General features: G+C 39.5%; 1 protein-coding gene across 1 annotated transcript; it reads left to right on the top strand.

The window, feature by feature from the left end:
* The first annotated feature begins 555 nt into the window (after positions 1–555).
* Positions 556–24,520, top strand: castor1 (cytosolic arginine sensor for mTORC1 subunit 1). Its single transcript, XM_044330357.1, has 9 exons — positions 556–983; positions 7,249–7,319; positions 14,478–14,671; positions 15,163–15,298; positions 18,385–18,508; positions 18,833–18,949; positions 19,747–19,829; positions 20,426–20,520; positions 23,453–24,520. The coding sequence occupies exons 1-9, from the start codon at positions 871–873 to the stop codon at positions 23,522–23,524; spliced, it is 1,005 nt and encodes a 334-aa protein (XP_044186292.1). The 5' UTR covers positions 556–870; the 3' UTR covers positions 23,525–24,520.
* Positions 24,521–24,559: the final 39 nt, after the last annotated feature.

The following is a 24,559-nucleotide window of genomic DNA, read 5'->3' as shown; positions in this document are numbered from 1 at the left end:
AATATAGCTCCAACATATCATTGTATGTTATTTATAGCATCAAAAGTTGAACAAGTGGTACCATGAGAGCTTCAAACCATTCAGTCATTTTTTTGTCTGACTTTCATTTGTTCGGTGTTACACTATATTTGGTGACCCATCGGATTCTGTGACCTGCAGTGTTGGAAGAAGTACTCAGATCCTTTTACCTAAGTAAAAATATCAATACTACAATGTAAAAACACTTAATTACAGGAAAAAACCCTGCATTTAAAATCCTACGTGAGTAAAGGTACAGAAGTATTACCAGCTAAATTTACTTAAAGTACTAATGTAAAAGTACTAATTTTATAATAATATATCAGTACTTTTTACATAATACTTTAGTTAGGATCTTAAATGCAGGAATTTTACTTATAATGGAGTATTTTTACATTGTGGTATTGATGCTTTTACTTAAATAAAGGATCTGAGTACTTCCTCCAACACTACAGGTCAGTGATGGGTCACCAAATACGGTGCAACACCGGAACTTGATTTTTTTTTTTTTTTTTTTTTTGCTTGCTGGCGCCTTTACACCTCACCACCACAACCACATGTATGAGACATTTAACATCATACGCCTGTAGCTTTAAGAGGGGGAGGCGTGTCATTTTCTGAGGCTGTCCCTTTTTATTTGAATATACAGTGGTTCAGCAAGACCGGAGTCGGATTGCGTCGGATGTTTTTCGTTTTGCGAGACGAGCACGGCGGGACGCGGTTGTTTGTGTCGTCTGTAATGCTCATCATCCAAGCCTATAATTAACATTTGAATGCAATCACTCAGCTAGGAAGGCGTTTTCTCCACCGCATGCACACACACAGGAGACTGCACGGCTCGCAACCGAGAATATGGACTTGCACATATTGGACCACAGGCTACGGGTCACCAGCATATCCAAGAATGGGCTGGTGAATTTCACACACCCCCTGATAAAACTGATATTCCTCCGGAACAGGACACGGTAAGAAACCTCATTGGTCGGGGTCAGATGTTTGTCTTGCTCGGTATGAATCAGTCGGATGTATGAGATTACCTACAGCGCCTCTTCATTCACTGGGTGGTTGAGCCACTATTTGGTTGTTTGCCTGTGCATGCCCGACTCTGCCACCATGAATTAAAGGCAATGTATGTAGCTGAAAGGAATTAAAGTAGTTTATGACAGATATTAAAACATCAGGGAATCTGCGTATGAGTCTAAATGCTTGGGGAATACAATCAAACAATGAAGATATGATTGCATCCATTATGTTTCCCAGTAAACTAGGTTGCACAAAAATCTGCAGCAGTTTAGTCAACACAGTCTATATGTTCAAATGCATTTGTTTTGTAGTCAGGAAAATGTATGCATGCTGCTTCCATCATCAAACAGGATCAGATCAGCATTAATCAAAAAGCTTATAAAGTATGAAGTGCCCTTTCACTCTTTTCTCCTGCACAAACTTGCCCTCTTCCATCCAAAGCAAACATCTAGCTTGCAAGTTGACCGGATTTCATGTCGGAATTTAGTACCAGATTTCAGTTAATCCCTGGATATCCTCCTATTGTTATGTAATTGTTTATTGCTCTCTGGCTGCCCCACATATGCATGGCTAGAAGAAGAGCTCAACATCTGTCTTCAAGCTGCCCCGTGATGAAGGCCCGGGCAGTGGCTCAGCTACTGCTACCATGTCAAGTTAGAAATAAGTTGTAAGCAAATATCAGGGGAGATTTTCCTCCTCCTGATCGCCTTTGTGCTCTGTGACGTCTGAAGCACAGATATCACGCTGTGTCCTCGAGGATTTGCTTATCGTAAGCATCCTACATGTATCAGCTACAGAGCAGCCCTTCAATAATCAGTTTACCAGGCAGCAGCACTTGCCCCATGTCTGCATACGTGGGCCGTGACCCTGGAAAACATGTCTGTATTTTGTCACTTAAAACTGACAAAATGATTTAAATATATGTTCTTCTGTCAGATGCTTCACATCTGTTCACACCTAGCCGCACCTATCAGCACTCATCTGTCTCACAGCATTGGGCAATACAGTATTTTTACATGTCCATACTGGTTACATGGTGTCATGATGACTTGCACCACCTTAGACACCACTAAGTAAACAACTTGTCACCGTGAATAATACACAATTGCATCAGTACCTATAGTACAGGACGACAGGTTCATAATGAGTAATCCTCAATGATCGCAAAACTGCCTTTAGATCCACAGTCAGTCTGTAATTTATTTCATTTCAAAGGTATGAGCCTACATGATAATTCTAACAGGCTCTGTTAAGCGTGCAGCGTCTGAAAAGAAAATAGGCTGAACCCAGAACGAACTAGAAAAAGCATGCAGGCTACACTTCTCGGATAAGCAGGCCTGTCTGTTTTTCAGCGTGTTGTCGTGCATGCTTTGGAGTTGTGTTATCCTACTGTGGCGTGGACGTGTTTTGCTTAGTTTTTCCTGTTCTTTTTCTGTAGCAGGGATTGGTCAAACTATAGGCGATGCAGAATGGGGAGTGGTGCAGAAGTTTGAGTTCATGGCAACCCAAAACAATCGTGGAGCAAAAACAAGCCCGATTGCCTGGGTTGGTTTTAGCCATCTCCCCCCCTTTTCAGGCCCCAGCTATTCATTAGAGAACAACTCCCAGAGAATGAGCACAAAGTGATTCAAAAGCAATCCTGAGCAGAATTTTAAGGAGGTAATCACTTTTTTAGAAGCCAGGGTTATCCCAAATTGTTAAAAGGTAGGTTTTCCTCCAACATCATCAACACAACTAAAGTAATAAGCGTGAGACATCTGTGTCTCTGAGGAAGACAGTGCTCAGAAGACTGTCTTCGCCTTATCAGGAAATGAAGACCTTTCTTTGATGAGGCACAGCATGCCTACTGTTAGCTACACTGTTAATCTGTAAAGGTCAGCAGTGTTGGTCCGTATTCAGACTAAAGGTCATCTAAATGTAAAGCTATGAGAAAAGTCAAATATTCTCAAAAGTGAGGACATTTGATTCAGGGTCAGGACTTGTATCTTCAGTAGATGTGTCACACTAAACCCGAGGATGAAAATATATCATCACACGATGGGCTGAAAAATACTGATAGATGTTAGGAGTTTCTAGTCTTGTGCTGTTGTTTGCAGTCTGTGGGTGTGGTAACGATCAAAGCCCAGTATCAGTCCGATATATCAGTCCCACTGTACCGTGGATGCAACCCTGCAGGCTCCACACAGTCCTCTTTTTTTTTTTTTTTTTTTTTTTCTCCTCAGCGGCTCACTAACGAGAGCATGGGTTGGAACAATGCCTCAACTGAGCCAGAAACCCAGTAGGGAGTTTTCCACTTGTCTGCCTCAGTGATCTGTCAAGGTTGGGGCTCTCGCTCCCCTCGTTTACACAAGGCTGCCCCCTTCTTCTAATAACAAGCTGGGATTTGAATAAAAAAAAAAAAAAAATCTTCCCCATTGTTCTGAAAAAAGAGGCGCCTGTGAGAAAGCTATAGGTCGGTTTGTAGCAAGCTGCGAAGGTAGCAGACAGTTTGTTCATCTACTGACGATGGTCCCAAGATCGCTCGAGGCTCACTGCTCACACTTGCAACAACATCACTTTGCTTCGCTCTTATCATGTTTCCTCAGCTGGAGCATCAGTTGCAGACACTCCACCACCACCACCACCACCACCACCACCCCTCACTGCCGCTACCACCCGTTGCTTTGTCCAGCTGGATCAAAGTCCAGACTTCTGTGTGCTTGGTTTTCATCCCCACCCCCCCACCCTCTCTCCACTGCTTCCTCACTACCTGTTGCTTCTCTTTTGGTTATTTTCCAACTCCTTCTCTTCATGTTCCTTCATGCTTCAATAGAAGGAGCTTGTTTTTCTTTATCGCCAGTGATAACACAGGCTTGGCCGTTGTTAAAAAAGTGCTGTACAAACATGTAAGGCTGCCACTATTGATTCATATTTGATTACTCAATGAATCATTCAGTAAATAAAATGTTGGGACAGTATAGAAAAATGCCCTTGGCAAGTTCCCAGAGCCCAAGGTAGTGTCTTCAAATTACTTGTTTTGCTCATCTAACAGTCCAAAACTGAAGATTTGAGGGAAGATATTTAACTTACAGTGATATAAAATCACATTAGAGAAGCTGTAGCTGGTGAATGTTCTGTAATTGTGCTTGATAAAATGTTGATTCAATGATTATGAAGGATGTTGTCAGTTTAATTTTCTGTTGACCGTCGTGTGGAATAGGGGCGAGGAAAAAATCCAGGACTCTTCCAAGTTCAAGTTCAGCTGAAACTAATATGAGGCTTGTGGATTTTGTGGATACCCAACAGTATGAAGAAGAGGAATGATTACAGCAACCAATAACTACATATGGCATGTTTGCATTGTGGCATGTTATTCATATAGACTTGGATAAAAACTGTCCTTAAGACCTTTTATCTGCATTTGCTCTACTTAGTCGTGCATCTCAGTGTGTTGTTTTTGTTACAAGAGAAGACTACACTCATTTAATTTCCGGTAAAGGAAGTAAATTGATTTTGCATTTCTGCAGTTAGACGTATCAAGTTTTAGTTTCTATTCATTTCATAAAAAAATCCAGGGGTGTAGCAGTTGTAGGTAAAAGCAATCTTCTTTAGCCTGTTAGAGTTATGAAGTGGGCTGAATAGCATTTACAAAGAGAATATCTGGCAAATGAATTTTCTATTGTGCTTGTCAATATTTAAAATGAACTGATACTTCAGTGAGGCCTCTTTTCTGTCTTATATGTAGCTCACAAACAGGAAATCAAACAAGTACAGTTCTCTGACAGTTGCATTTCCCTCAAGCTGCTTGACAGCATACAACCAATGTGGTGGTTTACTTGCAGGTGTAACAAAACCTAAGCCTGCACTGTCCTCTCCACAAACACACCATATGCGATAAAAAGCTCCAAGCTCCGAGATAAAGCACCTGGTCGTTCTCACTTGCAAGATAGATGCTTGGCATGCACTACCTGCAGGAAACTGCAAGCAAGGGAAGGTGAAAGGTCAACGGGAAATGAGGGGGGTATTATAACACAATGGGGTGGCTGAGCTTGCTAGCACAGCTGGTTGCTGGTGTTACAGTGTTCTCTCTTTGTCTCTCTGTGGGGTGATTGTCCCATCCCATGGCAGGGATTACATTTTGCTGAGTCAAGAGTTTGGCGGTCTCACTCAGGCTTCTACTGTAATAGCCTCAGCTGACTGATAAGCAGAGGAAGAGGAAGGTGTACCTCCAGTGAGACATTTTAAGAAAACAGGAATATGTTGTACTTCCTTTTTAGGGATTCAAAGAAAACAAGGAGAGGTCATCCATGTAGCAATGGAGTTATCTGAACTTGAACAAGTTTACTGCAAGTCAGATGTTTTCTTTTTTGCTTTAAGCAACAAATGTAGGTAGTTTGCAAGATGCTTGCACACAATACTTGGTGGGCATCCCCTCTGAAAGCTTTAATTCCGTCTTTTACAACTTTACTGAGATGGATATCAAAAGAAAAGTCAGATATTTGCCTTTGAAGCTGCACTAGGCTCTGAATATTACAGCACCCTACACACAATGAACCCCAGTCACCACTGCCATGGTGGATCAGAGCTTGCTCCCAATTTGGGCCATAGTTGCTAAATTTAGGGCTGGGCGATATGACGAAAATCTCATATCCTGATATAGCCTAGGTCATTTCATACCCTGATAAAGACACCTATCCCAGTATAGCACATTTTAATTCAATTAATAAATACTTGGTCCGTGTCTAGAGTTGCAACAACTAAACTCGTTATATTTCCATAATTGCAATAAAACCTTTGCGAGTAAAAAGCCACGAAGAGTAATTTATCAATGTAATCCACGCAAAAGATGGACAGTGTAGTTTACTTTTCTCCCTATGTTTTTATAGGCTATATGCAGGCTTGTATGTTTGAATTTTTATCAAAGAACACAGTTGCTCATCCTTTTATACTGATGCTTAAACTGTGAGAATTTCATGCCCATCCAAGTCTTGGAAGTACTCCCATCATCTAGCATCGACTTCAAACTTCCAACTGTATTATACGCTAACAAGAGTCTTGACAGTGGTAGGAAACCTGCTTAGAAAGTGACAGAGCAAGTCTGGCTCCTGGTTTACACAGTAATCTGCAGCTCACCTAATATATCAATATATTCCAGCTGCCTTGTTTTTGCTGCTACACTACTAAAGATACATCTTTGGATGTAGAACAAGAATAATTTTCATGTCCAGAAACTTGGACATAGTATTGAAGTGTGTTGGCCTCAAAAGCTGATATGATAAATGAAAATCTGTGCTTCACTGCCCGGTTCTCTCCTCAAACCATACCAAATCCCATGGGCCTATTTACTTTTTTTTCCCTTTTTACCCCTGCTGTCCTGCTACCCTTTTTCAACATTTCACAAAGGCAACATTCAATGGAACTGAACACTGCTGCCAGACCGAGAAACAGCCTTTGAAAGAAAATGCTTTTGGCTCCAAGCCTGATGAAGATGCAAATATAACAACTATCCAAAGAGAGAAAGTACAGTAAATTATAATAATCTGATATAAGGGTTCTGTTTTGTAGAGAGAAATTCTGAGATCCAATTAAGAAGGGTGATCTTTCCTTCTGTTATCTTTGTAAATTTTTAACCCCAAAGGTGCATATCAGCTGGCAAAAACTGCCCTTTTCAAATATTTAACCCAAGTAGCTCTCTTTTTAGAACAAGTTAGAGGAAAACCACGAAAGGTAACATTTTAAAGATCACAGACTCAAAGCCTGCAAAATGCAGACCACAGTAGTATCTGTGCATAGACATGTGAGCAAGTTATAAACTTGTTTTTCATTATAGATGAAAATGCCCATCCAAGGGAATTCAGGGGCTCATGTCTCATCACATTTAGAGTGGTGTTGCCCGGTTTTCCTAACTGAAGCAGTGCCCCACTTTGGTTTGTTACCCACCATTTGCTATAGACAAAGGATAGATGCTGGCATAATGCTGAGCTTGTGCTTGTGGTAATTGAGTGACAGCCAGCACGGAACCCTGTGCACATTTTAGAGAACCCCCGTTTACTTGATTCCTGGTAGCTGTTATTATGAAAATCTGAACCTTTTTGTTGAATGCAAATGAGTAACACTGTTCTTCCTCTCTCTTTCTCCTTCCTCTCTCTTCCTTATCTCCTGCTTTCATGTTCTCTCATTTGCCAACCACATGCCTCCCTCCATCTGTGCTTCCTCTCCTGTTTTCAGATGCAAGTTTTTCAGCTTGACAGAGACGCCAGAGAACTACACAGTCGTCCTTGATGAGGAAGGATTCAAAGGTAAAACACCCATGTGCACACATATCTTTCATCACTGTTATCAGGCAGGGGTTTGTCCTCCCAAACTGTGATTGCCATCACAACACTATGTCCATGTCCCAACTGGCCACTGTACACTGCAAAGTGTACACTATGTATGAATCTTCATAGTAAACTGTGTGGCAACGTGTATACAATTTTGTACGAACAGAAAATCATGCAATATGTTATTGTTGTGGGAATTTTCTTTCAGAAAGAAGCACATGGAGACGTAAAGAAAGTATTAAACATTGTTACTTGTTGAAGCAGTTGTAAACACTGTACAATCCATCACATCATCAGTAACAATTATACAAATGTCCAAACACAAACAAAAATACAATCATCTTGTATTTTTGGAGAGAAAGTATGTTGTTCAGCTGGCCCTTTCTCTAAAGATTGTGAAACCAAACTAGACAACTTTATACCTCTCCAGAAGCAAAGCTAAAAACAGTCTGGTCCATAAATGGACACTTCCACAAACCGCTACACCTTCTTACAAACAAGTATGGTCTCTAAAACAGTAGGCTTAAGACAAAGATATCTCTAGCTAACCCCAGAGGTCAGCAAGCAATCCTCAGATAGAAACAGGGTCAAGAGTTCAACTAGTCTAGGAGTAGGATTTCTTCACCAACATGTATCCCCAAAATGACAATGACATTGACTCTTTAGTTTGAAAACATTTGTAACATATATACAAAAGATTTATAAAATGATAACCTATTATTCAATTTTCTTTCACATTATCAAACCACAACTTTGTTCACCCAGTCATTTTTCTGTGTGAACACACTATTGTACATACTCAAAACATGGTTAAAACTAGTCTTGAATTGGGTAACAGGATGGGACAGACTATTGTTAACTTAATTTCTTCCTCTTTCCCCTCACAGACCTCATGAGGTAGGATGGGTGTACACACACAGGCGAGAGCACTGAAAGCTTTGAATCACTCCTCAATGAGAGATTTAACCTGTTTGATTAAATTACTTCTGGTGTTTTTCTGGTGATATACATGGGAAACCGGAAATTACTCTTTAACACCAGTGAGTGAGCATTCTGTCCAAAGAAAACTGGACTCACCTTAGGGCTGGGCAGTATATCGATATTATATTGATAGATTTTGGATATCATAATATCGCGATTCGGCATAAGTGTTGTCTTTTCCTGATTTTAAAGGCTGCATTACAGTAAAGTGATGTCATTTTCTGAACTTACCAGACTGTCCCAGCTGTTTTTATTATTTACATTTACCCAATGAGTCATTATATCCACATTACTGATGATTTTTATAAGAAATGTCATTGTGTTAATAGTTTGTAAAAGCACCAATGGTCATCCCTACAGTATTGTCGCAATTGAGGTATTTGGTCAAAAATATTGTGATATTTGATTTTGTCCATACTGCCTAGCCCTAACTCACCATTAGACCTGTTTACCCTCTCATCCCTTTGATGTAAAATATCACAGACAGAGAAAGGTGGTGGATGTGAGTGCTATCTGTATGCAGTTTAGCTCATGCTGCTCCAGGCCTCCAACTTATAAAGGTCAAGTACAGATTTTAGGGTAAAACAGTTTCTTTTCTTTTGTGTAGAAAGTTCAAGTTGCACTTGTGGTTAAAAAACTTAATTAAACAATTTATAAGGAGTTGAGTGCACAAGATAGTGTCAAATCACAAATATACATAAGCAGTGCTAGGACATCATGCTTTGGAAGGCTGAAAGTCAGCAATGGTGGGGGCGGCTGAGATTGTCACTGAAACTAAAATGAGAACAGCTGGTCTACCTTAAATGGTAAATTGCTGCCTATATAGCGCTTTTATCCAAAGTGCTTTACAATGTTTCTGCTGCTCACTCACCCATTCATACACACACTCACACACAGATGGTGGCAAGCTACCACGCAGAGTGCTGGCACAACCATCAGGAGCAATTAGGGGTTCAGTAACTTGCCCGAAGACACTTCGACATGTGGACAGGAGGAGTCGGGGATCGAAACATTAGCGTTTGTTTAGTGGACACCGCTCTACCTCATGAGCCACAGCCGCCACTTAATTGTCAGTCCGCTTTAAATGAGCCTGGTCAGGTTGACGCTAACTTCAGGGCTACATGACGTGTTGCTGTCTTTTCAACCGCTGAACTGCTGACAGGCGTTTTCATTATTTTAACTTAAACAGTATGCAGTGTAGGGTGCCCAATAGCCAGCAGTAAATTTAGATAAGGCTTAGCCTGTTCGCCAGTAGTTGCTGACCAAAAAAAAAAAAGTTTTTGTTGAAGGTTCAACTTTTTCAGTGATAATTTTGGGAAAACTAAGCTTCCCCAAGCCTCTTAATAGCGCCACCCATGCAAATATACTTTTCTTGAAAGCAAAAAACAGCACTTTGGATATTTGCCAATATTTTTGAAATTGTTAGTATATTGTGAACCATCAGACCAGTCAGAAAGATAATGGATCGATTATTTAATGATTAAAATATTTGTTAGTTTCTATCAGTGTTGCCTGTAGAACTCACCCTCCTCTCCCCCTTTACACTCTTGGGACAGTCAGCAATCTATCCATCTGTATACATTTTATAGTCTCATCCTTTTACCATCCAGCCATTTTCATCTAGTCCTTTTACACAGATGTAGTTGTTAAAGGCATATATTGCCTCTGGGTGCTCCGTTTCTCTCTCGGTCTCCTTCACTCTCCTTCTAACTGAGTGCCTATTTTAAGAGGTGAAAGCTGGTGTAGCAAAGCCACAAGGGGCTTCTGTGACAAATTGTGCCAACCAGAACAGTGGCCTTTTGAAGGGGAGTAAAGCAAAAGAAAAAGAAGTATTCACTGCAGAAGGAAGACACCATTTGGTAATGTTTTTAGTTCATGGAATGGACCATAACAAAAAGTTTTGTGTCTCCTCTGAAGGTTTCCAAGACTTTAAATGAAGATGCATCTCAACCGAACAAGGGAACCTTTCCCTCCTACTCAATATTTAGAAGTTCTTCGCTCTGCAGTCGAGCAGTGTATGAAGTGCTAGGAAGCTATTAATGTATCTATCATTTAGACTTGTTATGTAAGAGTAAGGCTGTGACGGTATGGATTTTTTCTTACTACACTGAAAAAGCAACATATTCCAGCAGTTTGGCAGGGAGAACATTTAGTTTCTCTAGATACCATCAGTTGCAGTCGCAGACCGTTTTGTGTATGATGCGTTTGAGCTATGCGTTACTTTTCGTGGTGAGATCGTGGTATGTTTTCAATGTTGTGTTATAGAATTTGGGGAACTCTGAAACATGGCAACCAAGATCAAAGCTGAAATAATTTGAACTTTGAGTGGTATGCCACGCCAAGGAAAGTACATCCACCTAGCTGGGGGCCACCACTCTCCCCATAAGAAAACAATGGCACAGTCAGCATAGAGCGGTTTTATCGCAGATCATGTGTGGGCGCCTTTTAGACGATCAGAGGCAGAGCGATGGGCCCATCCACACTCAAGCCTTGTTTCTACTCACATGAGACACCATGTGCACAGAGGTGTTTATGTTCAACGCATTGTACGTTGCAGTATTCTCCAAAACTCCGGGGGGCGTATAAAACAAAATATTCTGTGAATAGGCAAGAAGTCAATGAGTGTTACCGGAACTTCAGTGGTGCCACTTGTGTGCATCCTGTCCCATCATCCTTTTAATAAAGGAAACTGTAATTATAATGAGGCTGCCCCATAAAACACCATATGATAAGGCAAACAAAGCACACTGCCAGTTACTCTGGTTTGTAACAATTGATTAACCCCCACAGAACAAAGTCAAACCAAAACCAGAAATGAAAATGAATATAAAACAGTGTATACACCATGTTAGTGAAATGAGTAATGGTAACTGATATAAAACAGTGAATGCGTCATGATTGTGAAACGAATACTGATATGGCACTCATTCTACTAATTCTAAGCAGTAGATATGATACTGTATATATAGTATGGAAGTGAGATAAAGCGCCACTAAATAAATGGCATCTTCTTTATTACCATTTCCAGTCTTTGTTTACTTTCTCGGTCTGTCGTCCTTTGAACATGTCCATCTTGTTTAAGTTTATGCTCAACGCACTGTCCCTGGCACGAAGGTGCACACGCCAAAAAAGATTCAAAGGTATCACACCTTTTGAATCTTTTGTGTCGAATGCAAAGGCTTCACAAGTTGTCGTGGCACTCGGTCGTGCACCTCTGAATGTTTGTAACTAGGCACGTGCTGCCAGTTAGGACGATTGCAGAGACCCCATGCCAGCTACTGTGAATATCACGCAACCGGCGACTGTGGCGGGTTCACGGACCTTTCCGTTTCCTGTAACTTTCACCAACAACAAAAAAAATTGAAATACAAATATTTTGTGGTGATGACGGTAACAAGCTCAGCCCTGCGGTAGGCATCACATGACTGCGGTGTCGCAGTAATGTAGTTATTGTCACAGTCCTCTGTAAGGGACACTGATAAAATTTTCTGGTGTCTCTAAGTTATCACCCTAGTATCACATCCTTCCAGCTTCTTGTTTACTTCCTGGATAGACACCTGTTTCCAAGGTAGCTGCCAGCTTCAACCCGGGTCTTGTTTTGGGACGAAGAGTGAAATATCCTGCTTTTCCATTTTGGCTCAGAGACTCAGGATGTTACCACCATGTCTGACCACTGTATGAACTTTGACTTTTAACCCCTCCCCCCTTACCACCTACTAGGAGCCACGCGTATGTGTGTGCGCACACTAATGCACCGCTATCAGGTCACACTCCACGTCCTGGCACGTTGTGGTGGTGTAGGTGCTGTAGGACTCTCCTGGGCATAACTTTTACCCGTGACGCTGTGCGATATAAATAGCAGGGACGTTTTAGGTCTCCACGCCAAAGGAAGAAACAGGGGCTGGGGCGAGAGGAAGTGAGTGTGCGTTATACTGAGCAGTAAACAACAGGAAGCAGTCACTTAAAGCTGCCTTATAGTTTACACCTTTATCAACATGAAGGTACATCACACTTACATCACATTATATTACCTATAAAGTTGTGATTAGGTGCAGGTGTTAAACAAAACATTGTAAACACTTCATGAAAAGGGGCTTTGACTCTGAAGTTACATAATCAGTTTAAAAGCTCCTTTTGCTTTGAACCAGTAGTGTGGCAATGTGACAGCCCCCTTTTATACGGTGCATCTGTCACATCTTGGTTGATTTCAGCTTCCTCTTCACTTGTGCGGTTTTGTCTGTGTTTAACAAATTCTGTCAGGCTTTTATCAAGGGCGTTCCGCTTGATAAATGTATAAAGATATAAATTAATCATTTTGCAATTTTTTATTTTATTTTTTTAACCTTTGACACTGCAATTCTGGCACAGATGATTTGGCTTCTTTGCAGTTCTGTTGTCTTGTTTGGCATTGATACTCATACAATGTAAACTTGCTACTGGCGATGTACGTAGTGTTGATTTTTAAAGTTTTTTTTCATTCATTCATTTATTTTGTTTTTTTACACAAAATATAATCTGCAAATGCACTGTACACATTCTATCATTAAAACAGAGCAGGGAGAAGCAAAATCTTCTTTATCACCTGCCCGCCCCCTTCTCAAAACAAGTAACATAAATGTTCTACCATAGATGCATCTGCCAACACTTCCAACCAAACGACCAATAGCAGAAGACTTAAAACATGAACACTGCTCGCTAAGCTCATATTGTCCAATGACTTGGTCTGTATACATTTTCTTAAAATGAACAAGAGTTCATAGTAATATATGAATTTTGAAATGATTCCCCATCCACAGTTTTGACTCCACACACTGAAATTACACAACTGCTTGAATGTAGTACGTGCATACTAAGTTTTAAAAGGAAATTTCCTTGTGATCATAATCAACTGTTTGTTAAACAAACCAGTCTTGTATATTTACAGGCAATAATCTGCTTTTGGCTGTATACATAACTAACAAAGTTTTATATTCAACAAAATATTTCAGTTTCATTACTCTTGTCTTGATAAACAGTCTTTTGGTTTGTTCCCTTGAATTAGTCCACCTTATTTATAATATATATAAGCTGCTCCACACCTCTTCACAAATACAACATTTGAAGTGCCTTATAATCCAACATATACTTTGCTTTGTTTGGCCACTTTTGTCTTTTTTATAAGCTACATGAGGTTTCCAAGAAAGCTTACGGTCTATGATTATACCCCAAAGTTAGATTTCGTATACTGGATGGATTCTGTATAAACTCCATCTGGAGGTATTATGACATCATCCTCCTTTTTTTGATTCCCAAAAACCATAAATTTGGTTTTACTCAAATTGAACAATTTATTTGCATCAAACTACATTTTAAGTTTAACCAACAATGTAATATATATTTTTTACATCCTCCTGTATTTAGCAGTTTCAGGTATTCTGTATCAATCACACAATTAGGGAAGTTTTGCACCTGCAGAATGAGCTCCTCCTCATGGGGACATCCCTTTTGTTTTCTAAAGTGCTTATTTTATTATGTGAGGCAGATGGAATAAATGTATCCAGCAACTACTGATTTGGTGATTTGCACGTCAAACAACATCTGGACCTCTAAGATAAAGGGGCACCCCAACAAAATAGTTGCACTTCCATAAAATTATGAGACTTGCAAGAGATACATTAAAAAAAGGCCACTATATCCTGACTTTTAGTCCCTGACCTCCATGTCTGTGAAATGCCCCATCTATGAGACTTTGGAAAGCTCCTTCCAGAGTCACAGAGGACATTATGTTGCATTTTTTGGATACTGAGTAGTACAGGCCATGAAGAGTAAACTGGCTTCTAAGTGCAAAAAAATGGAGCGGATTGCCCCTTTAAAACTGGGCTAAATTTGGTTAAAAAGTTAAGACATCTAGGTTACATATAACCGTTCCCTCAACAGTATCTAAATGACTACATTTTGCATCTGCACATTGAAATGCAGTCACCGAAATGCTGTTGGAACAGTAATTTTAACCTAGATGTCTAAAAGAAACCTTTTCGAATCAAGTCAAATATTTATCCCAGTTCTAATACAGACAGACAGACAATTTTTTTTCCACATAAGCATATAGACATTCATACTGTGCATATACTGACTGACTGACTGACCATCCTTCCTCTCCCTCACCCCATCCAGAGCTCCAGCCCTCCGAGCACCTCCAGGTAGAAAGCTCCATCTGGCTGCCCCTCAATGTCGTCTCCAACGGCAACGCCTCCAGCAGCTCACAGGCTGTGGGCGTAACCAAGATCGCAAAGTCGGTCATCGCCCCGCTGGCTCAGCAACATGTCTCTGTCTTTATGCTCTCCACTTATCAAACCGACTTCATCCTGGTGAGTCCCATCTATTTTATGGATTTTACTTTTTAGAGCACTGTATTCCACTCCGGTCTAATCAGTACTGACAAGTATCTTTATAAAAATGGAGGAGGCACTCTAAACTATTCACTGTTGTATAATTAAGAGATATATGGAGCAATTTCTCAAACTCTCTAAATGTAGTAAAACTCTTGAACTCTAATCTCACAAAGAAGCCTTTTACCCACTGAGCACTGCCAGACAAAGGAAGCCACACTCTCTGCGTTTTGTCCACTCACCAATTTTGCAGATAAGGAATTAATACCCGACAGAGCTGAGAGCACTAAAAGTTAGTTGATGTATTACATGGAAAAGTGTTAAGTGGGCAAAAATAAATAACACCTTGACAGACGTTTGTGTCAGCAAGTATATTAATGGTCGACATGTTGTGTGAGTTCCAGTATGAAAAAGTAAGCAGTCTTCCCATCAATACTTATGTCCCACTTTTTGTGTGTGTGTGTGCGTAGGTGAGAGAGAAAGACTTGTCTATAGTCGTGACCACTCTGGAAGAGGAGTTTAATATCTACAGAGAGGTGGGAGGAGAGTCTGTCCCAGTGCACTGTCAGGATGTTGCCAACGGCCTCCAGAAGAACGGCAAAGAAGGTAGAGGTCACGGTCCTGTTCAGTATGAATTCACTTACGTCTTTGGTATTTTTGGTAAATCTTACACATTTAAAATGTGGCTTAAATTAGACTTGTGACAGTGTGTAGAGGTGAGATGACGTACATTGAAAACAACTCAAGTAAATGTGCGAAAACAGCTCATCTGAAGACAAAAGTAAAAAAAACAAAACATTTTCTTGAGAAATTTGTCACGCATACATCCCACCTTACGCAATAAGAGACCTGACAGTTTTAGATGCTGTCATTTCTGATAAAGAATATGAGTCATTTTCCTGTAGATGACTGGCACTGTGCCTAAAAAGGTAGGGGTTACCTGTCTGTAACACTACACAGCTCAATTTTGAATATAAGGCACCAACATTATGGCTTAAATATGAATATTTTGTGTATACATTTATTAAATAATACAGTATTAGATGCACAACTGCTGCTGCCTTCTTAAAGGTACCCTGTGGAGTTTTTGACCACTTGTAGCGCTATGGGGCAATGTTTTTCATGAATTGGTCCCTGTTGTCTGTCTTGTGTGCACGTGAGGACATGGCTGATGCAATACATATTCTCGCCAATGCTTTCGCTCTGTTTCACTAATCTACATGTAGTGGTTACGCAACTGTTTTATGAGGAATAAATGCACATTTGTTAGACCTTAAGGATACACAGTGGGTTTTGGTGAGTGACACTGAATGTAAACAGAAAGTTTGTTTACAAGAAAAGTCCACAGGGCACCTTTAAGTCAGCATTGTGATAAAATTCACATTTACTCATCATTTCAAATGTACAAGAAAATAAAAGCTGTTTGATAAACCACTTTAGAAACAAAACTGTGCATGAAACATTACTGCCACAGCAGGTAAGCATGTGTTTTTCCCACAGAAAGTATGATTCTACATGTAGCAAGCAAACTAAATCCCATTCATCAAAACGTCAGTCAAGTCCCCCCAAATTTCAAATCGAATTCAACTGCTTTAAGATAAACCCCCCCCCCCCCCCCCCCGTCAAAACACATCGCAAAGAGTGAACAGCATGTGAGCAGCTAGGGAAAGCTAAGCCATGCTGTGCATTCTGTGTAAAATAAGCAGCAGGATTCTGTCGCCTCAACTCATGCTCTGTAATCAAGCTGCAGACATAAACAAGAGATTCAGCCTATTGATTCATTAATGCAGCTTGTGTGAGCGCTGACAACACTGTTCTTCTTTGATGTTACTGTTTTCCAACTCAGCAGCGCTGCCACAGTGTTGCAGTATGTAAGAAATAAGAGGCTATCGGGAACAGTTATTAGGCCTATCTGTCAAAAGTTGACATGAAACTTGGAAGCCTTAAGTGCCTTTTTTTCAGAGTAACCCTGATAAGAGAAAAGAGGTTCAAAGCAAACTTTAATGCAGTCTCAAAATCTACAAAATATACCTGCGTAACATAGAATTACTGATGTTAAATAACCAAAACGTACCAAGTACATAAAAAGTATAAAGTTACTTTAACAAGTGTGCCTGTAAGTGGTTAATTAATATTTCAGCTCGGCTTTTTCCAACAATCAGCCCTGACGGGCATAATGAAGAGTGAAATGAAATATGTATTTATAGCAAGAGGAACCGCTGGACAAGGACACCTGCTGTACTTAACAAAGCCAGTGTTTGCCTACTTAAACAAACTTTGCAATGCATGACATATAATGAAATAATGAAACAATGAAACAGGCCGGGTCCACAGAAGCTTTCAAACATAAACAAATGTTTAAACTGCAGTTAGTTTGTCCTTTTACAGGAAGTTATTTTTACATCACCACGAAGTACAGAACATGCTGTACAATGAGAGCGGTACTTACAATCATCCTGCAAAGTGTGTCCACCCTGTCAGAGTCTTCCATATCTCTGCATCTCCAACATGACATGTGGGCACAGTTGTGACCTAAATGCAACATAGGTTTCACTAATTTCATCTGCAAGACTGAAGATTTAAAATAAAGTTGCATAAACTTGGAAGGCAACAATAGAGCAGGAGGGGTATTATCAGTGAGAATATGGTACAAACCATGCTAATTGAACCTCTTTTTAAGAGCCAATGATTCATTTAATTATGAAACATGGATATTAATTGTCAAATGCAATTTAAATGCACAGACTAGACTTTTATTTACAATTTAACTAGCCAAATTCAACCACAAAATATGCTTTACATAAAACTTGTAAAACTGTCTGTTAAAATGCGAGGAGATCCACAAATATGAGTAAATTTACATAAAAAATTGTTCAGTTTCAAGATTTCAGCTTTACTTTAAAACCATCATAGGTAAAGCCAAAAACTTGCAACTGCAACAATGCCTCTGTCCTTTTTTAAAGCATAGGTTCACAGTTACTCAGGTCTGTCCTAAAACAATAGTCAGGTGCCCAAATGAACTTTGACACATGTTTTTTTTCTTGCTGTAATCCTGTTCGTACTGACCATCAAGAGATCCCTTCATAATGCACTTTCAATATATAAGAGGTGGGGGACAAAATCCATATCCCTCCATGTGTGCAAAAATGTATTTAAAAGTTTATTTGAAGGTATAAGGCTTCAGCCATCCAAATTAATCAAATCAGGTCAATATCTTCTCAAGTTACTCTTTTTAGAGCCACATTTCCTCTTTTGTTAAGGTCCTTCCGCTGCAGCTGTACAGGAGAACACTGTCCATTGAGACACAAAGAGGGATTTTTTTTTTTTACTAAAAAGACTGTAACTGTGGAACATATCCACTTTATTTGACTAACTAACACTGCTGAAACCTCATATTATCTTTAGATAAACTTTTAAATGCCTGACTATTGTTTTAAGACAAAAAAAACTGAACCTATCTTTTAAAGTAACTCCTGTATGAGTTAAATTGGGCACATGACTTGTAATATCAGAAAATATGGGGATCTTCATCTGCACTAAGAAGTACATTTTTAGAAATGCCTGAAAAGATATTTTTTTAATAGAAAAATACAAGAAAAATGTAGTGTTATAACATATGTACAGTACTTCTATTTGTTTTTTATGGTTTTTCAGCTGTTACCACAAACCAACACTGTCCTTTCTCCTCCCAGCCATCCAGCCCACAGTTCACCCAGTGCTGATCCCCCAGAACCAATTCTGTGTCATGTCTCTGGACCCGGACACCCTGCCATCTATCGCCACCACACTAATTGACGTCCTCTTCTATTCCAGCAGGTGACGTTTCCTCGCACCACTGCAGTTCTTGTTTGAAACACAAGATGGCAGCACATGACCCAGACTAGACAGCAGCTCACTCGCTTGTGATGGTTTTTACACGGCAGATATCAACACAGGAAATTATAACACATCAGTTGATCTGCACTAATACGATTTAATATGAGTTTTTCATTATTGATACTATTTTTAAATTCACTAAATTACACTTATAAGCTCCACATGGAAGTGGAAGTGTGAAAATTGCGCTTTAAATTCTCAGTTCTAGTTCCTATTCTCAAGAATTATTCTTGAGTCTTACCGAATGTGTTTCTGTCTCTCTAGTCCCAAAGAGGATGTGCAGTCATCTCCTAGCCAGGACCTGGACTGCGTCAAGTTTTTCTCCTTCTCCCTCATCGATGGTTACATCTCACTGGTGATGGACACCGAGGCTCAGAGACAGTAAGTATTCTAACCGACTTTCTCACACTGACCCAGACCACATCTGACACATTAGTGAAGATGCTTATATGTGAAGGATGTACTGTATCTATTTCAGATAACTCGTTATCTCCCATGGTAGAGTGAATGTTGTAATCCAGCCTTTATCCTGGATCAGTATCAGGGCAAATCAAGTGTGCGAGTGATGACAAATATCCAGAAAAGAACTTCCTGTGCATTAAGGATGTCTGAGTAAAAAAAAAAAAAAAAAAAGCGAATGCTTGATACCACAGATTGTAGCGGCATGACTGTAGCGCCACAAGATGATGCCACAGTTATTTGTATTTAGCCATATTAGTCATAACATTACCAAACGCATGGTTGTTGGCATTATCAGGTGTTAGTTTACGAAGATTGATTTAGCAAAGCAAGTTGTGTGAACCATAATAAACCTAAGTAGCTGTTACTGAAGCTAGTTTTGGAAGTTGGAAGATTGTAAAAACACATGATCATAATCAGGTGTATGATCACTGAACTGTTCAGCTCCATGTCAAAAGCAGTACAGAGTTGAAAACTTTTTTTTTTTTTTTTAAGTTCTATTTAAACAGAATAGTTTTACATTTACTACAATTGACTAAAATTAACTTTCATCCTGTTTTTGGTGGGTTAGTGCTTTGTGGGGGTCATGCTGTTCCATCATCTTTGCATTTGCAGGCTTATGCAAATACTGTAATAGGGTTTTTCCCTGTCTGTCACATACGGTTGTGAACGGGTGCACTCGGTTGCTTGGAAATCAGGGGTTGATCTCTGTGTTTTAGGTTTCCTGCTGATCTTCTCTTCACCAGCTCCTCTGGAGAGCTGTGGAGGATGGTGCGGATAGGGGGTCAACCACTGGGCTTTGGTAAGACCACTTCCTTTTAAAGGCCTCAAAATGTGGTAGTTTACTCTATATACTGTACGGGGGTCGTACTTCTGTTCGGGTCCTTTGATGTCAGACTGGTGCCACTAATCAGATCAGAAATCTTTATAGGTTAACTTCTGGTGACACAAAACAGATTCAGAGTCTTCTTCAGCGCCTATTTATCATCTATAAAACCCTTGATGTGATTAACCGTCTTCGTGAGATTAAAACGGGCAGACCAGCAGTTTGAAACACTGTAACGTGTGACTGAAACGCTATGTGAAATCAAATTCCTCAATGTGTCAGTTGGACTTCAAAAAGCCTCTAAAAATATAGTTTTACAAGTTTCAATTTTTCTGCGATGTAATTGCAGTTGTATTTATTTTTTTGTGATTTTTTTTTTTTTGTCGCAGTACAAGCAATTTTCTTACTTTTTTGTAGTTTATAGCATAGTTAATTCACATGCATGTTGACTCTTGAATTGATGCAGAGTTATATAAAAGGCGGAACACAAGATGAGCAAATGATTGTGATTCTTGATTCAGAGGTGTGTGTGTAATTTCAGTGTATTTCTCCTCCACTCTTTCTTTGTTCAGATGAATGTGGGATTGTTGCCCAGATATCTCAGCCTCTCGCCGACAGTGACATTTCCGCCTATTACATAAGCACCTTCAGCTTCGACCATGCTCTGGTAAGTCTCACATCTTCATGACATTGCACTTGTAGATAACCGGCAGCTATCAGTGGAATAGTGACGCATCCTAACGTCAGTGCACCAAAATTAAAATTAGTCTAAACTTGCAACTCGATGCGTATATTTGTGACTCTAAAATGTATTACACCTAACTCAGATATTTATCTCAGACTTTATCTGCCTAAAATTAACTCCCACATGAGGTTAAGACAGAGTTTATGTCACATCAGCAGCACTCCTCTGAGGTTTATTCAGCAAGAATGTCAAAGCAGGGGATTGAAATTCATTTTAAGGGTGTTTTTACTGATCCGAGTTTGTCTGTAGATTTGATACAAATAGTATAAGGCGTACGTTATGAATGCATAACTGTGCAAGTATGTGATTTTAATAATCATATGATGCAGGTATGAATTTATACAGCATTTATGACTACACCCTGATATCTTGACCTGACAAGATTATTTTTTAAAAAGCATTTCTATCAATGTGTTTTGACTCTTTGTCTAAAACATGCTTGTTTGAGTTTCAAATTTGCCCAAAGAAATTCTGAAAGTCATACATTTGCCCTTTAATTTGATGTCCAACTCGGTGTGTAACCCTTCTGTTGATGTGTCAAGATACATTTGTCATTTGTAATCTGGTTACTACAATGTTTTTACAGAATAGAGAAGATTTGTTCAAAAGCTTAGGCAAAAATGAAGACTTCTTCATCGTAGTCTTCTCCCAGATGTTATTATGTATTAGGTTAGTATAAGCATTTTTAAAACATAGGCTAAGAGAGGCAATTAAACTAACTTGGTAAAGCCATGTCAGTGTTTTTGTGGTGTGCAAAAATTTACAAATTTACAACATATGTGATACTGAAACACAGCAGTTTTTGTGTGGTTTTATTATCTTAGTATTGGTTGGTACTTCCTATTTAGCACAAAATGACTGTTTTGATAAATATATCTGTATCTGTATCTCTCTGCCAACTTAGTCAGTAACCCCTGCCATGTGTGTTATCTTGAAAATTACCAAGAAATGTTTATATAGGTAATGTGTTCGCTGTTACCCAGAAACTTATCATAGACTATCTGATCTCCATCTCTTTGCATCACAATGTGACGTATTGGAATAACCTTATAGTCTGATTATAGTCTGTTCAATCCGTCCTCATCACCAGACACTGAGTAAAGATGAATAAAATAAAAGATGAACAAAGTTAAATTTAGTCATGATGTTGAATCATTGGGTATTTCACATCCATTCATTCATCCGTTTTTTTTTTGTTTTGTTTTGTTTTTTTTACACTACTGCTTTTTTGGGCAACTGTCTAAATGTTTCGGAGATGAATGTGTAACTCACTTTCATAATTGTTTTACACCACCCAGGATGTCATTAAAGGGGCCATATTATACCCCTTTTCCACACGTTAACACAGTGCCATGGAGTTTTAATAAAAATGTATCAGACATGCTTTGGTCAAGATACCACAAGGATCAAGCACCACAGCAGCCTTCTCATCCTGTCTAAACAGCCCTGTTCAGAACAGCAGGTTTGAGTGTAAATAAACATAGATTATGCTATAAATGGATCAAAAGGATGCCGAAATAACTACATCATAATGTCGATTTGTAAAAAGTCTGAATTCATCCTTTGTCAGGTCTGTCCGCAAGACATATATATATATATCTACTCACTGTGTAACTTTAAAATTATATAAACTCACTGGCATTTAAGATGTTTAATATTGACAGCAGCTGAGGTGGTGTGTGACTCGGGTGTTAGCTAGGTAGCTAGGAAGCGAAATTGAAGATGAATCCACTTAATCTCAAAACTTTACAAAACAAACTCCTACTGCCGTTAAACTGCTCCGGATCAGAGCAGAATCGGGTGTTTTATTCTTCCAGAAGACAGCAGCAGCAGTGATGCAGGACTCTTAGACTCTGCTCCCCGACTGGCTCTCTCCTGTAGAGCTCGCCGGGGCTCAGCAACCGTCTGTCAGCAAGCTAGCAGTGGCTCTGTCCCCCAGTCCAGCCCCGTGATGCGCACAAATTTTTCCCCTTAAGCTTAGTTTAGTTGTAAACTGCCTACATTTAACCACAAAGAGGCCTGATAATAACAACCACCATTGATAAAAATTAAATCCTCGTTCTGCTTCTGCTTTCGCAGTTCTGAGAAATACATTTAAACTTTAAGTTAAATTTAAGTTTTTGGGACAAACTTGCACAGCTAAAAGAGGAAGAATGAAAAGTCATTTACAAAGGGCTTGACTCAGTAGTCATAATAACAGAAATAGTTGAGGACATTTTCTCACACAGCAGAACAAAACTATGTCACTACAACATGTGAAAGAACATGTGCATATGGGATGATGGGAAGCCAATGACATGTTCATATTTCCAGGAATGAGTCAGAACCGTTTTATTTTCAGTCAAGTTGGGTGTAAATTCCAGTTAAAACCAATGGATTTCCTAGAAACTACTGTTTGTAGGATACTGTTCCTTCTACACAAAACAGAACTGTATTTATTTTAAATAGTGAGATTTTGGCAGTCGGAAATCAGTATTTTATTGTTTTGAGTGTGTTGGTTTATCGGATTTTTGACTTATGCTTCACATTCAACTTGAACGGACAAACAGGTGTACAGCAGTTACCTGATCTTGCAACACTCTAACAAAGACTATCAGTTCTTAAGCCGCACAACAAACAAGTTGCAAAAACTTTCGACTGCATTCAAATCTCAGAAAAAGGAAAAAAATGATGGACGTGTAAATAGGCAACTGTTTGCTAACACGTTCATAACACTGTTTGCATACTGTTTGTCCATATTAACTATATAAAGCGATAATATGTTAGTTTTGTGTTTAGAACTTGATCCGCTTACCACAAGTGGCCAAAAATCAATGAATACTGCTTTAACTTTTGATTCTGTACTATTTTCTAGGTCCCTGAGGAGGATATAGTGAGTGTGACAGACATGCTTCAGCATCAGAGGAAAGAACCAGCCACCAGTTGATATCTGAAGTCCCATCTGAGCTGGATGAGCAGCTCAATATGGCCCCCCCCCCCCCCGCCCCCCTCCTTCACTCCAGCTCCAGTGGCCAGGGGTGGCAAGGCAGCAGGAAGGGAGGCTAACTCTGTGCCTAGACTAGCACTGCATCGCCAGCAGTATTAACTAATACGAACTTGCCATGAACACCAGAAGCGCTTCCCTACGGTGTGCACAAACAGTTTGTCTGTGAGGCCTCCTGTCTTACCTATCCAAGGCAGGATGCACTGAGTCCTAGGGGGCCCGCAGGCTCACACGTGCACATCCAAATGCACAATCACTCCTTAACGCAAACGCACACATACACACACACACACACACACACACACACACACTTGCACATTCGAATTCACAAGCACAAAGTCGGACTAATTTTGTGGTGTATGGCCAAAAGTTGAGTTGTTTGTAACATGATTTTGCTACATACAGCAGAACATATTCATACATTTCACCAGTACTATAAACACACAGTCTTCCAGTAATGTTTATGTCATAACGTGTCTGATCAGCCCTTTCACATCAAAGGCCGTTCGTAAGAATTCTAATTTTACTTTTTGTGAAACTGAAGGTGTGAAGTTTAAAATGTGAGGCAGGTTTTAGTTTTCACGCAAAAGGCAACTGATTGCAACTTATTTTTTGACAATAGGGCTCACACATTTTGGTTTGAAAAGAATGTGCAGGTAGTATATTAAAACTACTACAAATGCTGTCAAGCATAACAGTAGGCTTGATAAGTGTTGTTTGAAAGGTCAGCATTTTGTAACCATAACATTACCCAAGGTCAATAACACTATGTCTTATTTTTTTTTTGTTATTTGCACAATAAACTTTTACTTTAGCTATTAGCTTATCACGTAGATGTTTTCTTTGGTACAACTACATTTTGTACAATTTGAAGTAAAAGTATGCTGTAAACATTTGTAATTTTTGTGCTGCTTCATTCAATAAAAAGTATTGAAAATACGGGCTTTTTGTTGACTGCTTGGCATGAGTGAGTTGGAT

This window comes from Thunnus albacares, chromosome 2 (assembly GCF_914725855.1).
Source record: "Thunnus albacares chromosome 2, fThuAlb1.1, whole genome shotgun sequence".
Lineage (NCBI taxonomy): Eukaryota > Metazoa > Chordata > Actinopteri > Scombriformes > Scombridae > Thunnus > Thunnus albacares.
The sequence above is the reverse complement of the archived record's forward strand: the minus strand, read 5'-3'. Positions and strand labels throughout refer to the sequence as shown.

What these genes read in the sequence shown, in the direction of transcription:
- castor1 (XM_044330357.1), top strand. Translation starts at nt 871, where the DNA reads ATGGACTTGCACATATTGGACCACAGGCTACGGGTCACCAGCATATCC. An exon ending in GGGTCAACCACTGGGCTTTG is followed by an intron (nt 19,830 to 20,425) that starts GTAAGACCACTT and finishes TTCTTTGTTCAG; the next exon opens with ATGAATGTGGGATTGTTGCC. An exon ending in TCAGCTTCGACCATGCTCTG is followed by an intron (nt 20,521 to 23,452) that starts GTAAGTCTCACA and finishes ACTATTTTCTAG; the next exon opens with GTCCCTGAGGAGGATATAGT.